The sequence below is a fragment of the Hyperoodon ampullatus genome, assembly GCF_949752795.1.
Source record: "Hyperoodon ampullatus genome assembly, chromosome: 1".
In the NCBI taxonomy this organism is placed as follows: Eukaryota; Metazoa; Chordata; class Mammalia; order Artiodactyla; family Ziphiidae; genus Hyperoodon; species Hyperoodon ampullatus.
In genome coordinates, this window is record NC_136914.1 from 169,965,062 (window position 1) to 169,980,903 (window position 15,842).

The 15,842-nt window shown below is 42.1% G+C and overlaps 1 protein-coding gene across 1 annotated transcript in view; it reads right to left on the bottom strand.

Moving 5' to 3' along the window:
* FAM184B (family with sequence similarity 184 member B) overlaps positions 1-15,842 on the bottom strand; it is a gene marked incomplete at its 5' end in the record, with an annotated part of 135,882 nt that overhangs the window by 43,805 nt on the left and 76,235 nt on the right. Inside the window, one exon of the mRNA XM_079715192.1 lies at positions 8,705-8,811. Coding sequence (XP_079571318.1) covers positions 8,705-8,811 — 107 coding nt within the window. The remainder of the gene's footprint in view (positions 1-8,704; positions 8,812-15,842) is intronic.

Genomic DNA, 15,842 nt, shown 5'->3' on the forward strand with positions numbered 1-15,842 from the left:
CAAATTGAGGAGGTGGACTTTGAGAGCAAGATTTTCGATTTTTCCCCCTGTTCTCTTTTTGTGAATGTGTATGTGTATGCTTCTGAGTGAGATTTTCTCTGTATAGCTTTGCTTCCACCATATGTCCCAGGGTTCTATCTGTCCGTTTTTTTTCAATAATTACTTTTTAATTTTAATAACGCTACTATATTTTATACTTTATTCTATTTTACTTTACCTGCTCTTTCTTTTTTTCCTACCTTCCCTTCCCCCCTCCCTCCTTCCGCCAATCCTTTCCTTCTTTCTTTCCTTCCTCCCTCCCTCCCTTCTTCCTTTCACTCTTTCTTTTTCTTTCCTTCCTCCCTCCCTCCCTCCTGTCTTTCTTTCTTTCCTTCCTCCCTCCCTCCCACCCTTCTTCCTTTCACTTTCTTTTTCTTTCCTTCCTCCCTCCCTCCGTTCTTCCTTTCACTCTTTTTCTTTCCTTTCTCCCTCCCTCCCTGTCTTTCTTTCCTTCCTCCCTCCCTCCCACCCTTCTTCCTTTCACTCTTTGTTTTTCTTTCCTTCCTCCCTCCCTCCCTTCTTCCTTTCACTCTTTCTTTTTCTTTCCTTCCTCCCTCCCTCCTGTCTTTCTTTCTTTTCTTTCTTTCTTTCCTTCCTCCCTCCCTCCCTTCTTCCATTCACTCTTCCTTTTTCTTTCCTTCCTCCCTCCCTCCCTCTTTTCTTTCTTTCCGTCCTTCCTCCCTCCCTCCCTCCCTCTTTTCTTTCTTTCCGTCCTTCCTCCCTCCCTCCCTCCCTCCTTTCTTTCTTTCTTCCTTCCTTCCTTTCTTTCATTCTTCCTTTCTTTCTCTCTCTCTTTCTTTCTTCTACTAATTCTTTCTTTCTACTTTTTCTCCCTTTTATTCTGAGCCGAGTAGATGAAAGGCTATTGGTGCTGCAGCCAGGAGTCAGTGCTGTGCCTCTGAAGTGGGAGAGCCAACTTCAGGACACGGGTCCACAAGAGACCTCCCAGCTCCACATAATATCAAGTGGCGAAAATCTCCCAGAGATCTCCATCTCAACACCAGCACCCAGCTTCACTCAACGACCAGCAAGCTACAGTGCTGGTCACCCTATGCCAAGCAACTAGCAAGGCAGGAACACAACCCCACCCATTAGCAGAGAGGCTGCCTAAAAACATAATAAGGCCACAGGCACCCCAAAACACACCACCAGACGTGGACCTGTCCACCAGAAAGACAAGATCGAGCCTCAACCACCAGAACACAGGCACTAGTCCCCGCCACCAGGAAGCCTACACAACCTACTGAAACAACCTTAGCCACTGGGGACAGACACCAAAAACAACGGGAACTACGAATCTGCAGCCTGCAAAAAGGAGACCCCAAACACAGTAACATAAGCAAAATGAGAAGACAGAAAAACACACAGCAGGTGAAGGAGCAAGATGAAAACCTACCACACCTAACAAATGAAGAGGTAATAGGCAGTCTACCTGAAAAAGAATTCAGAATAATGATAGTAAAGATGATCCAAGATTCTATTTCCAAGATCCAAAATCTTGGAAATAGAATAGACAAAATGCAAGAAACAGTTAACAAGGACCTAGAAGAACTAAAGATGAATCAAGCATCGATTAAAAATACAATAAATGAAATGAAAAATACTCTAGATGGGATCAATAGCAGAATAACTGAGGCCGAAGAACGGATAAGTGAGGTGGAAGATAAAATAGTGGAAATAACTGATGCAGAGCAAAATAAAGAAAAAAGAATGAAAAGAACAGAGGACAGTCTCAGAGACCTCAGGGACAACATTAAACACACCAATATTCGAATTATAGGGGTTCCAGAAGAAGAAGAGAAAAAGAAAGGGACTGAGAAAATATTTGAAGAGATTATAGTTGAAAACTTCCCTAATATGGGAAAGGAAATAGTTAATCAAGTCCAGGAGGCAAAGACAGTCCCATACAGAATAAATCCAAGGAGAAATACGCCAAGACACATATTAATCAAACTGTCAAAAATTAAACACAAAGAAATCATATTAAAAGCAGCAAGGGAAAAACAACAAATAACACACAAGGGAATCCCCATCAGGTTAACAGCTGATCTCTCAGCAGAAACTCTACAAGCCAGAAGGGAGTGGCAGGACATAATTAAAGTGATGAAGGAGAGAAACCTGCAACCAAGCTTACTCTACCCAGCAAGGATCTCATTCAGATTTGATGGAGAAATTAAAACCTTTACAGACAAGCCAAAGCTGAGAGAGTTCAGCACCACCAAACCAGCTTTACAACAAATGCTAAAGGAACTTCTCTAGGCAAGAAACACAACAGAAGGAAAAGACCTACAATAACGAACCCAAAGTAATTAAGGAAATGGGAATAGGAACATACATATCAATAATTACCTTAAATGTAAATGGACTAAATGCTCCCACCAAAAGACACAGAGTGGCTGAATGGATACAAAAACAAGACCCATATATATGCTGTCTACAAGAGACCCACTTCAGACCTAGAGACACATACAGATTGAAAGTAAGGGGATGGAAAAAGATATTCCATGCAAATGGAAACCAAAAGAAAGCTGGAGTAGCAATTCTTATATCAGACAAAATAGACTTTAAAATAAAGACTATTAGAAGAGACAAAGAAGGACACTACAGAATGATAAAAGGATCTATCCAAGAAGAAGATATAACAATTGTAAATATTTATGCACCCAACATAGGAGCACCTAAATACATAAGGCAAATACTAACAGCCATAAAAGGGGAAATCGACAGTAACACAATCATAGTAGGGGACTTTAACACCCCACTTTCACCAATGGACAGATCATCCAAAATGAAAATAAATAAGGAAACACAAGCTTTAAATGATACTTTAAACAAGATGGACTTAATTGATATTTTCAGGACATTCCATCCAAAAACAACAGAATACACATTTTTCTCAAGTGCTCATGGAACATTCTCCAGGATAGATCATATCTTGGGTCACAAATCAAGCCTTGGTAAATTTAAGAAAATTGAAATTGTATCAAGTATCTTTTCCGACCACAATGCTATGAGACTAGACATCAATTACAGGAAAAGATCTGTAAAAAATACTAACACATGGAGGCTAAACAATACACTACTCAATAACGAAGTGATCACTGGAGAAATCAAAGAGGAAATAAAAAAATACCTAGAAACAAATGACAATGGAGACACGACGACCCAAAACATATGGGACGCAGCAAAAGCAGTTCTAAGGGGGAAGTTTATAGCAATACAATCCCACCTTAAGAAACAGGAAACAGCTCGAGTAAACAACCTGACCCTGCACCTACAGCAATTAGAGAAAGAAGAACAAAAAACTCCCAAAGTTAGCAGAAGGAAAGAAATCATAAAGATCAGATCAGAAATAAATGAAAAAGAAATGAAGGAAACGATAGCAAAGATCAACCAAACTAAAAGCTGGTTCTTTGAGAAGATAAACAAAATTGATAAACCATTAGCCAGACTCATCAAGAAAAAAAGGGAGAAGACTCAAATCAATAGAATTAGAAATGAAAAAGGAGAGGTAACAACTGACACTGCAGAAATACAAAAGATCATGAGAGATTACTACAAGCAACTCTATGCCAATAAAATGGACAACCTGGAAGAAATGGACAAATTCTTAGAAATGCAGAGTGTTCTGAGACTGAACCAGGAAGAAATCGAAAATATGAATAGACCAATCACAAGCACTGAAATTGAAACTGTGATTAAAAATCTTCCAACAAACAAAAGCCCAGGACCAGATGGTTTCACAGGCTATCAAACATTTAGAGCAGAGCTAACACCTTTCCTTCTCAAACTCTTCCAAAATATAGCAGAGGGAGGAGCACTCCCAAACTCATTCTACGAGGCCACCATCACCCTGATACCAAAACCAGACAAGGATGTCACAAAGAAAGAAAACTACAGGCCAATATCACTGATGAACATAGATGCAAAAATCCTCAACAAAATACTAGCAAACAGAATCCAACAGCACATTAAAAGGATCATACACCATGATCAAGTGGGGTTTATTCCAGGAATGCAAGGATTCTTCAATATATGCAAATCAATCAATGTGATACACCATATTAACAAATTGAAGAAGAAAACCCATATGATCATCTCAATAGATGCAGAGAAAGCTTTCGACAAAATTCAACACCCATTTATGATAAAAACCCTGCAGAAAGTAGGCATAGAGGGAACTTTCCTCAACATAATAAAGGCCATATATGACAAACCCACAGCCAACATTGTCCTCAGTGGTGAAAAACTGAAACCATTTCCACTAAGATCAGGAACAAGACAAGGCTGCCCACTCTCACCACTCTTATTCAACATAGTTTTGGAAGTTTTAGCCACAGCAATCAGAGAAGAAAAGGAAATAAAAGGAATCCAAATTGGAAAAGAAGAAGTAAAGCTGTCACTTTTTGCAGATGACATGATACTATACATAGAGAATCCTAAAGATGCTACCAGAAAACTACTCGAGCTAATCAATGAATTTGGTAAAGTAGCAGGATACAAAATTAATGCACAGAAATCTCTGGCATTCCTGTACACTAATGATGAAAAATCTGAAAATGAAATCAAGAAAACACTCCCATTTACCATTGCAACAAAAAGAATAAAATATCTAGGAATAAACCTACCTAAAGAGACAAAAGACCTGTATGCAGAAAATTATAAGACACTGATGAAAGAAATTAAAGATGATACAAATAGATGGAGAGATATACCATGCTCCTGGATTGGAAGAATCAATATTGTGAAAATGACTCTACTACCCAAAGCAATCTACAGATTCAATGCAATCCCTACCAAACTACCACTGGCATTTTTCACAGAACTAGAACAAAAATTTCAAAATTTGTTTGGAAAAACAAAAGACCCCGAATAGCCAAAGCAATCTTGAGAACGAAAAACGGACCTGGAGGAATCAGGCTCCCTGACTTCAGACTATACTACAAAGCTACAGTAATCAAGACAGTGTGGTACCGGCACAAAAACAGAAAGATAGATCAATGGAACAGGATAGAAAGCCCAGAGATAAACCCACGCACATATGGTCAACTTATCTTTGATAAAGGAGGCAGGAATGTACAGTGGAGAAAGGACAGCCTCTTCAATAAGTGGTGCTGGGAAAACTGGACAGGGACATGTAAAAGTATGAGATTAGATCATTCCCTAACACCACACACAAAAATAAGCTCAAAATGGATTAAAGACCTAAATGTAAGGCCAGAAACTATCAAACTCTTAGAGGAAAACATAGGCAGAACACTCTATGACATAAATCACAGCAAGATCCTTTTGGACCCACCTCCTAGAGAAATGGAAATAAAAACAAAGATGAACAAATGGGACCTAATGAAACTTCAAAGCTTTTGCACAGCAACAGAAACCATAAACAAGACTAAAAGACAGCCCTCAGAATGGGAGAAAATATTTGCAAATGAAGCAACTGACAAAGGATTAATCTCCAAAATTTATAAACAGCTCATGCAGCTCAATAGCAAAAAAACAAACAACCCAATCCAAAAATGGGCAGAAGACTTAAATAGGCATTTCTCCAAAGAAGATATACAGACTGACAACAAACACATGAAAGAATGCTCAACATCATTAATCATTAGAGAAATGCAAATCAAAACTACAATGAGATATCATCTCACACCAGTCAGAATGGCCATCATCAAGAAATCTAGAAACAATAAATGCTGGAGAGGGTGTGGAGAAAAGGGAACCCTCTTGCACTGCTGGTGAGAATGTGAATTGGTACAGCCACTATGAAGAATAGTATGGAGGTTCCTTAAAAAACTAAAAATAGAACTACCATATGACCCAGCAATCCCACTACTAGGCATATACCCTGAGAAAACCATAATTCAAAAAGAGACATGTACCAAAATGTTCATTGCAGCTCTATTCACAATAGCCCAGAGATGGAAACAACCTATGTGTCCATCATCGGATGAATGGATAAAGAAGATGTGGCACATATATACAATGGAATATTACTCAGCCATAAAAAGAAATGAAACTGAGCTATTTGTAATGAGGTGGATAGACCTAGAGTCTGTCATACAGAGTGAAGTAACTCAGAAAGAGAAAGACAAACACCGTATGCTAACACATATATATGTGATTTTAAAAAAAATGTCATGAAGATCCTAGGGCTAAAATGGGAATAAAGACACAGACCTACTTGAGAATGGACTTGAGGATATGGGGAGGGGGAAGGGTAAGCTGTGACAAAGCGAAAGAGAGGCATGGACATATATACACTACCAAATGTAAGGTAGATAGATAGTGGGAAGCAGCTGCAGAGCACAGGGAGATCAGCTCAGTGCTTTGTGACCGCCTGGAGGGGTGGGATGGGGAGGGTGGGAGGGAGGGAGATGCATGAGGGAAGGGATGTGGGAACAGATGTATATGTATGACTGATTCACTTTGTTATAAAGCAGAAACTAATAAAAAAAAAAGAAAGAGAAAAACAAATATAGTATATTAACGCATATATGTGGAACCTAGAAAAATGGTACAATTTTTGCAGGGCAGAAATTGAGACACAGATGTACAGAACAGACGTATGGACACCAAGGCAGGAAAGTGGCAGTGGGGGGTGGTGATGGGATGAATTGGGAGATTGGGATTGACACGTATACACTAATATGTATAAAATGGATAACTAATAAGAACCTGCTGTATAAAATAAATAAATAAAATAAAATTCAATGAATAAATAAATAAATGTGAATACCCATTTAAAAAAAAGAAAAAAAAAGAAATGAGAGCTTTGGAAAGTGATTAGATCATGAGGGTGAAACCCTCATGAATGGGATTAGTGCCTTTATAAAAGGGACCCTAGACAACTCCCTTGCCCTTCCACCGTGTGAAGACACAGTGAAAAGATGCCTTCTATAAGCCAGAAAGTGAGCCCTCACAAGACACAGAATCTGCCATCACCTTGACCTTCGACTTTCCAACCTCCAGAACCGTAGAAATAAATTTCTGTTGCTCATAAGCCACTGCTAAGCAGTCCGAATGGACTATGGCAACCAACTACTTGAAGAGCTGCCAGATGGTAGCATGGCTTCCATGTCATCTGTCAGGACCCCACACAGCCGTTGATTAGTGTGGGGCAGTGGATTATAACTGTGGTGGCCTCAGAATTACCTGGGAAGCTTTCTCAAAAGACATAGGGCTGGGATGTACCCAGACCCACTGTATCAGAATCTTGTGAGGTGGTGTGACAGATCATTATTGTTCAGCAAATATTCACTCTCCCCTTCCTCTGCCTTGTGTGATGCTATGGATTGAATTGTGTCTCCCCAAATTTACATGTTGAAGCTCCAATCACCAATGGTGGTATTTGGAAATAAGGCCATGGGAGGTAATTAGGTCAGGCCAGTGGATCCCTCATGGTGAGATTAGTGTCCTTATAAGAAGCGACACAAGAGAGACCTCCTCCCACACTATCTGCTGCCTTTCTCTTCACTATGTGAGGACACAAGAAGAAGATGGCCATGTGCAAACCAGGAAGAGAGTTCTCACCAGGAACTGAATGGACCAGCACCTTGATCTTGGACTCCCCAGCCTCCAGATCTGTGGGAAATAAACTTTTATTGTATGGTATTTTGTTATAGCAGCCCAAGCTAACTAAGACATGTGGCAAGCATATGCTCCTCTGCCTAGGGATATTAGTTTTGGTCATGTGACTTGCTTTGGCTGATGGAATGTGGGTAAAAATGAGAGAATGCAGTTCTGAGTGTAGGCTTTAAGAGACATTGCATGTTTCCATCAGCTTTTTTGTGTTTCTTCCCTTTACCATGACAACAACATGCCCTGGAGAGGCTAATCCATCAGTCTCAGTCCCAGCATGGGAAGGCATCTGAGCAGACTTAAAACTCTACCCATGGTTTGGGGCAAAGCAATAACAGCTGACTCTCAGTCAGGAGCCAAGCTCATATAAAAATATCAGAGCTTGGCAGAGCCAAGAATAAAGATAGCTGACCTATGAGCTAAAACCACCGATATTTTGGGAATGTTGGTTACAACAGCAAAAGCTGACTAATATAGGTGATAAAGGTGGGAGATTTCCACTCAGTGACTAGGCTCCCTCATCTCCCTTAGTTAAGAACACTTGGAAGAATAGGGAGCAGAGGTTTGGGGACAGTCCAGGTCTGTCTGAATTTGGGGCAGTTTATTAACCCTTTTGAATTTCAGGTTCTTTTTTTTTTTTTTTTTTTTTTTTGGTATGCGGGCCTCTCACTGCTGCAGCCCCTCCCGCTGCGGAGCACAGGCTCCAGACGCGCAGGCCCAGCGGCCACGGCTCATGGGCCAAGCCGCTCCACGGCATGTGGGATTCCCCCGGACCGGGGCACGAACCCGCGTCCCCTGCATCGGCAGGAGGACCCCCAACCACTGTGCCACCAGGGAAGCCCCTGAATTTCAGGTTCTTAATATACAAAATGGTCCCTCTGGGTTGTTGTGACAATTAAATAAGATAATTCAGGTAAAGTCCATAGCTGTGCTGGAGGCATACAAGACATGTCTGTTCCCTCCCTAAGCATCATGCAGGGGGCTGTGATAAACACGTGAGCACAGAATGAATGAATGAATGAATCCTTCCAACTCTGAGTCCTCATTCACTGGAGCCCTCAGAAGCCTGCCTGACCTCCTGTACCTTTCCTCTCCGTCGCTGTTGGTTCCTTCTTCAGCTGCTAACTTATCTTGAAACTCTTCTCCTCTGGGCAGAGTCTGAGAAGGTTCATTCGGCCTCAAGCATGGATCCTAAGGCAAAAACAGTTGCAAGATGAGACGAAGTACAGTCCTCTGAGTCAACCTGGGGTTTATCAAACCAGAGAGTGGAGGAGAAAGAGCCCCCTGCAATCCAGTGGCAGTGCCCAGCTCGCAGGCCTGTGATGATTCAGTGCTGAGCCCCCTGCCTTGCTTAGGAGCAGTGTCAGCCCTTATCCCTGTGTCCTGTTTCCAGTCTACCAAGCATGTCACACAGCTGACGAAATTAAACCGCAGAGAGAGGAAGTAGCTTGTCCACGGTTCCCACCAGTGAGGAGTGGAAATGAACTGCCATCGGGGAATCTGACCCTGCTGTGGGGATCTGAGAACAGTGCCAGCAACAGCCACTGGTCTATAATTGGGAGCAACTGGTATTATTATTATACCCATTTTACAGGTGGCAGTCTGCTACATCCTATCACACAGGATCAGAAAACATGGAACTTGACCAGAAGCTTTGAGAAATGGGGTATGGTGGGAGGACAATATGGAAACCATGAGATAATAATGAGGCTTTGGAATTTTCTATGAGGTTGAATTTGTCTGTTATCATTTCCCCTTTCTGCAGAAATAGAAAGGTGAAGACTTTCTTTGTTTGATTCTTCTACTTGTTACAGTAACCACTGTCCATGGAAAACAGGGTAAGACAGGCTAGGACAGATTTCTTTCTTGAGAAATCTCATTAAATAATAATAAATTGCAACCTGGGCTTCCTGCTAACTATGTGCCTGGCCTTGAGCCAGTCTTGTCTTTTTTTCTGGACCTGAGCTTCATCAGCTGTAAAACAAAGGGGTTGGTTACATCTGTGGTTTTCAAACTGTGCTTCAGGGACCCTGGGAGATGCCCTCGGGGGTGAGAGGGGCAAAGCTGAGGCTGGAAGATGGGGCCTTCGGCTCCCCTCCCCACTTGACACAGAATGAAACTGCTTTGGTTGCCTTCCATGTACTCTAACGTCTATGAAAGGCCACCAGTGTCAAGGCCAATGATGACCTCCACGTTGCCAAATCCAATGGTCACTCCTCAGGCCTCAGCTAACGGGACCTCTCTGCAGAATTGGAAATATGTGATCACTCCCTCCTCCATGCAGCCCCCTTTCCTGGGTTTCCGCCTCTCTTGCAGCTGCTCCTTTTCGGTCTCCTCTGCTAAAACCTCCTCCTCCCCTGCCCTAGACCTCAGTCCTTGGACTTCTCTTTTCTCTCTCACTCCCTAGTGTCTCATCTAATTCCACGGATACTGATGACAAACAAATTTATCTCTATTTCCATGTTTCCCCCTAAAGTCTGGACTTGTATGTCCAACTGCCCTCTGGATATCTCTTGGATGTTTAATAAGCTTCTCAAAACTGTCACACGTCCAGAACTGAACTCTTGGTCTCACTTCCTCCAAACGACAAGCTGCTTCCTCCAAACCTGCTACAGGGCCTTTGCACTGGTTGTTCCCGCTGCCTGCAATGATCTACTCTGTGATATTTATGTGCTTCCTCACTTCAGTCACCACCAACAGGAATCCTTCCCTTGTTTAAAGCTTGGGCTCTGGCAGCAGACTGCCTATGATTAAATCCCAGTTCTTCTTATTGATGATGTAACTTTGGGAAAATTACTTAGGTTGTCGTGAGGATTAAATGCATGTAAATGTAAACGAATGTAACATCCTTGGAACAATATTAGCTACACAGTAAGTACTCAAAATAACATTCCCCAGTATTATTCTCTGACTACCCTTCTCTAAAATAACACCCCCTCTCACTTTCCTTTTCCCACCTTGCTGTATGACCTCACTGTTTGTTTTCTGGTGACATTAATTGTCTACTTTTTTATTCTGGTTCCCTCACTGGAAGGTAAGCCCCATGAGGGCAGGGACTCTGCTCTGTTTTACCACTGTTTTCCTGGTTCCAAGGACAGAGTGTGGCACATGGTTACGCTCGGTAAACATGACATAAATAAACCCAAATAACTCACAGGCCACTCTAGGACAGCAGGAGAACCATTTTCTCCCACACTCACCCCGCACTCCCATCACGTCCCCTGGGGACAACAGCTGGGACTAATTGCACTTCTCGTGCGAAATCTGCAGGGCACGTGGCTGGAAGGTGTGGGTGTAGGGATGGCTGTGGCCCAAACTTTGGGTGTTTTCCAGCTCTGCTCAGGAGCCCTTAGTGTCTTCATAATTCTTAAGTTCCGAGAACTTTGTGGTGTCTCTAAATGGGACAAAATCTTGATCCCATGTGATGTTGGACCCCTCTGAAGAATCAGGGTGGAGGGGCATTCGGGAAGTGACTGTCCACCCCTGCCTGGAGGACCTGTCCAGAGTGCCCAGCAGCAGAGCTTGTTAGAGGCTAAGGGGCCATTCTGCCTCCACAGCCATTCTACCTAAGCCCTTGTCTTCCCTTTGTGGGTGATGTGTTCTGAGCCAACGTAGTTAAGTCAGAGCTACGTTTCCCAGGATTCCCTTCCCTGCATATTCTGGGTCAGCTGACTTTGTGCAAGGTCTGGAAGATGAGCACAAAGCAGCAGACTTTATCTTTCTAAGCCTCTGGATGACTGATGCAGGGCGCCAGGGGTGGCTGGAGCTCACGCGCACTGTCACAAATCTGCTGGCTCAGCTTGGTGGACTGGGCAGTTTGGGAGCTCTTAGCTCTTCTGCCTCCTGCTGGACCGTCCCTAGGCTTCTCCGTGTCCTGGGCCAAGGGCACGTTTGGCTCTATGATGAAGGATGCCAGACTCTCCCACAGGTCACACGTATCACCAAAGCTGGAGCTTCATCAGCCTCAGAAACTGACACTGTTCCAGCTCAGTTTCAGGGTTGCATTCACCCTTGGTCTTCCCCATTCTACATCTGTCCTTCTTTCCTCTGGCTGCCTGCCCTGCTTTAGGCCCACTTTAAGCCCCACACCAGATTCCGGAGCAACAGTTGAACATAAAGTATTTAGCTGGCTCCCACAATTATGTCAGGTTATTTCCCAAAAGGAATTCCATATTCTATATCATTTCTAGTAATTTGTTCCTCTGATCAAACCCTAACTGATGCACACTCTTTAATCTCCAGACCCCACTTATCCTTCAAAGCTCTACTCAACTGTCACTCCCTCCATGAAGCCTTCAAAATCTCTTTTGTTGCAATTACACTCTTTCTTCGCAAAGTTCCCATAACAATTATTTTGGTACCATAATTTGTTCACAATATTTACTGGTCATTTACTACGTTCCAGGCACTGTTCCAGGACACAGCAATAAATGAAACAGACAAAAGTTTTTTTGCTTTGTATTAGTTATAGAAGTGTTCTCTCTCTCCCATCCTGGAATATAAATGAGGGTAAAAGTAATCCCAGATATAGTTTTCAAATTGTTACAAGTCCTACAGCCAGTAACTACGAACGTTCAGCATGGCCATTGTCCATTGCCTGAATCCTCTCTCTTCAGTGTTTGTAACTGGACACTGAAGTCTAACTGGTTGACATGTTCTAGGTGCAGGACCCAGTGAGTTTAGTTCATTGCTGTGCACTTTCAAAAATGATGTCACTGACCAGCTTACAACCTCCACATGGACCTGAGGCTGAAAGGACCACCTTTGCCTTGTACTTTCAGGTATTTTGGGCATTGAAGTATCTTGGCACTCTCCAATTCTTATAAAGCCCAGAAGCAAAGATCATAATCTAAGCAAAAGAGCTTTGTGAGACAACTGTTATAAACACATGTTCTGTATAATGTGGGGAAAATTGCACAGTAAATATGGAACAACAACAAAAAATCAGAATAGCATAATACTACACTATAAATACATACATTATGATCAAAGTTAATTAGGTCCAGGTTTCAAAAGGAAAATGGAAGGTTACAAGGAAATTTTAGTAAATAGAAAGCACAAAATATGTGGCCAAAACAATCCAAATGGTACCAGTAATCACAATAAATAAGAATTGGCTCAATTCAACATGAACATCTCTACCCTGGTAAAAGGAATCATTCACTAAAAAGCTCTAATAATGAAACTGTAGGCACCTGACAACAGAGACTGAAAACATAAGGCAAAATGTACAGAAATGTAGGGAGAAATAAGCAAATTTATAGTGGGAGATTTTAATGCATACCTCTCAGAGACTCATATATCAGGTACACAAAATGAGCTAGGATATGAAAGATTTGAACAAGATTAATAAGCTAATCCTAATAGCTAAAAAATAATAGTAATCACTGCTAATGTTTATATGATGCTTAGTGTGCACCAGGCCCTCAACTCTCTGAGGTGTGAATCATTCCATTTTAAAGGTGATGAAACTGAAGCAGGAGAGGATATGTACCTTGCCCTAGGTCATACAGTGAATATATCACAGAACTAGAATTCAAATATATAAACTTTAACAACCAAACTGAGACTACTTCTTTGCTATCACATAGGAAACATTAAAAAAAACTGACCCCACAGCAGGCTACAAAGCAAATCTCAATATAGTCCAGAGTGTTGACATTCTACAGACCATATTATCTAATGACAATGCAATAAAACTAGAAAACAGTAAGAAAGTAGGTTTAAAAATGAGACAAACTTCAAAACTCTGGGATACAGCTAAAGATATATACTTAGAGGGAAATTCATAGCCTTAACGTATTTATTAGAGAACATTTAAGAAGTTAGAAAAAGGATAACATAATAAACCTAAAGTAAGTAGAAGGAAAGAGGTATGAAAGGTATGAAAATTAATGACATAGAAAAAGATAGATCTGACCAACATATCTGAAAGCTGGCTTTCTGAAAAGACACATCAAACTTGTAGTAAGACTGATCAAGGAAAAAGGGAGAAGGAACTTAAAGCAACATGAATAATGGACAAAGATCTCACAACAGTTATTATGGAGATGAAAAAGAAGTTCAAATGTACTCTGAGCCACTGTGAAGACCATGAAAGAGAATGTGTAGGATATAATTTCTGGGCTACCTTATCGACCACTGATATATTTAAAGGCATCCTGGCCAGGAGTCCGGAAACAGGAGAGGATGGAAAATGCTTAAAAAGGCTGATGATGCACTCAGATGCCTACACCAGCTCCCCACTTTATAGCATTCATCCATTTCCATACATTAACTCATGGATGTCTGCAACTCAGTGAGGTGGGAAGGAAAGACACCCCCATCCTTATGTTATAGAGGGGGATCTAAAATCAGAGAAGTCTAGCGACTTGTCTCAGGTCACCCAGCCACTGGAGAACAGCACAGGACTGGACTCCTGGGTCGTCCCACTACCATTCGTGTCATTCCATGTGACTGCACTGGCACTCGGCTATGCTGTTAGCATGATCGCCAGCTGCCAGTGTCAGGGCCTAACTGGGTGAGTTCAAACTGGGTGGTACAAAAATGCTGCTGAGAAGTATCTAAAAAGAGACACTCAAAATCAATCTGAGAGATGAAGGCTGATTCCCAAATCAACAGGGAGGTAAACTCGGTAATCTTTTCTGTTTCTGTTCAGTTGTTTCCAGCCCCCATGACACCAGAGACAAGAGCATCCTTCCTCCAAAAAGGGAGATGAATCCTCCCCCTCCCCGCAAGTAACTGAAGGGCCTCGGTGTTCTTCTAAATCATCCTCTGGCCAAGGTTAATTTTTGAAGGTGTTCCTAATCTAACTCAGAATGGCACCCTCAGTTCCATTCATTCAGTTGTCATGTCATGGATCAGTAATGTACAAGGAAGTGTAAACATCTGCTACATTCAGGTATGTTAAGTGCTTGAAGGATAAAGATTAATGAGATACAGTTCTTGATTTCAACAAACTAATGGTTCAGCACAGGGGACCAACAGACCATATAAATGGCAAAAACATTCCCTTCCTTCACCACCCCCCTTTCTGTACTTGGTGTTTTGGGTCAAAGTGCATCATTCAAAAGGCGCTGGGATGCCATCTGAATATTTCTCAAATGGACTTGACCATGGAAATGAACAGTTGGCTGAAAGAGCACTTTCAAGCCCACCAATACTCATTTCTCTGAATTCCAAATGGAGCGGACTCTCCAACCTCCCTTTTCTGTTTGTCTGCTTGAGATCCCAGTGAGTTCCTCCCAGGACCAACCCTGAGCCACTCTCGGTGTATCCTGAGTTAACTGCCCCTAATTCACACTCTTGGGTTCCCCATCAGGCATTTCTCAGGCTCTGCCCAGGGCTCTCTCCATTGTTAAAGTGTGCACAGAAAAATAAATAACTCTGCTTCTCCTCCAACCATCCACTGCAAAAGCCTCCTCCCAACTCCCCCCAAGCAAATGGCTGTTTATTTTAAACCCACGTTCACATCAGGTCTTCATCTTTCATCTTCTAGGCAATGAACCTCACCTAGATTGTTTCTATTTTAAAGGAATACCCATGCCCAGGAAATGACCTGGAAGGAAATATTGAAAGTCATTCTCAAGTTCATTTGACAATCTTTCAAAGGTAGCATTACGTACATCTTAAAATAGAACACCTAATACAATGGGGTTTTGCTGAAATGGTTACAGGGGACTGTAATAGATACTACAAAGTCACCTTACATTTATAGACTCTATAACAGTTTTGAAAAGTGCCTTCATGTGCTTTCTTCTGTTCATTACAAGTCTCTGGAGGCATGGAGGGCAGGGATTATCACTGCCACGTTACTAATGAGAAGCGGTATCGAATCGTGGTTTGGGCCCTGGTGATGCTCTTTGGGCCTCAGTCTCCCTATCTGTAAAGCAAGGATAATAATAACACTTGCCTTGGGACTTCCCTGGTGGACCAATGGCTAAGACTCTACACTCCCAATGCAGGGGGCCCGGGTTTGATCCCTGATCAGGGAACTAGATCCCACTTGCCGCAACTAAGAGTTCACATGCTGCAGCGAAGATCCCGCGTGCAAAGATCCCACGTGCCGCAACTAAGACCCGGCTCGGCCAAATAAATAAATAAATAGATAAATAAATAACACTTGCCTCATAGGGTTGTTGTGGGACTGTGTGCTGCACTACATTATTGGTACTTGATCTATGTTTGCCACTAGGAGTAGTGAGGAAACTGATCTCAGATAA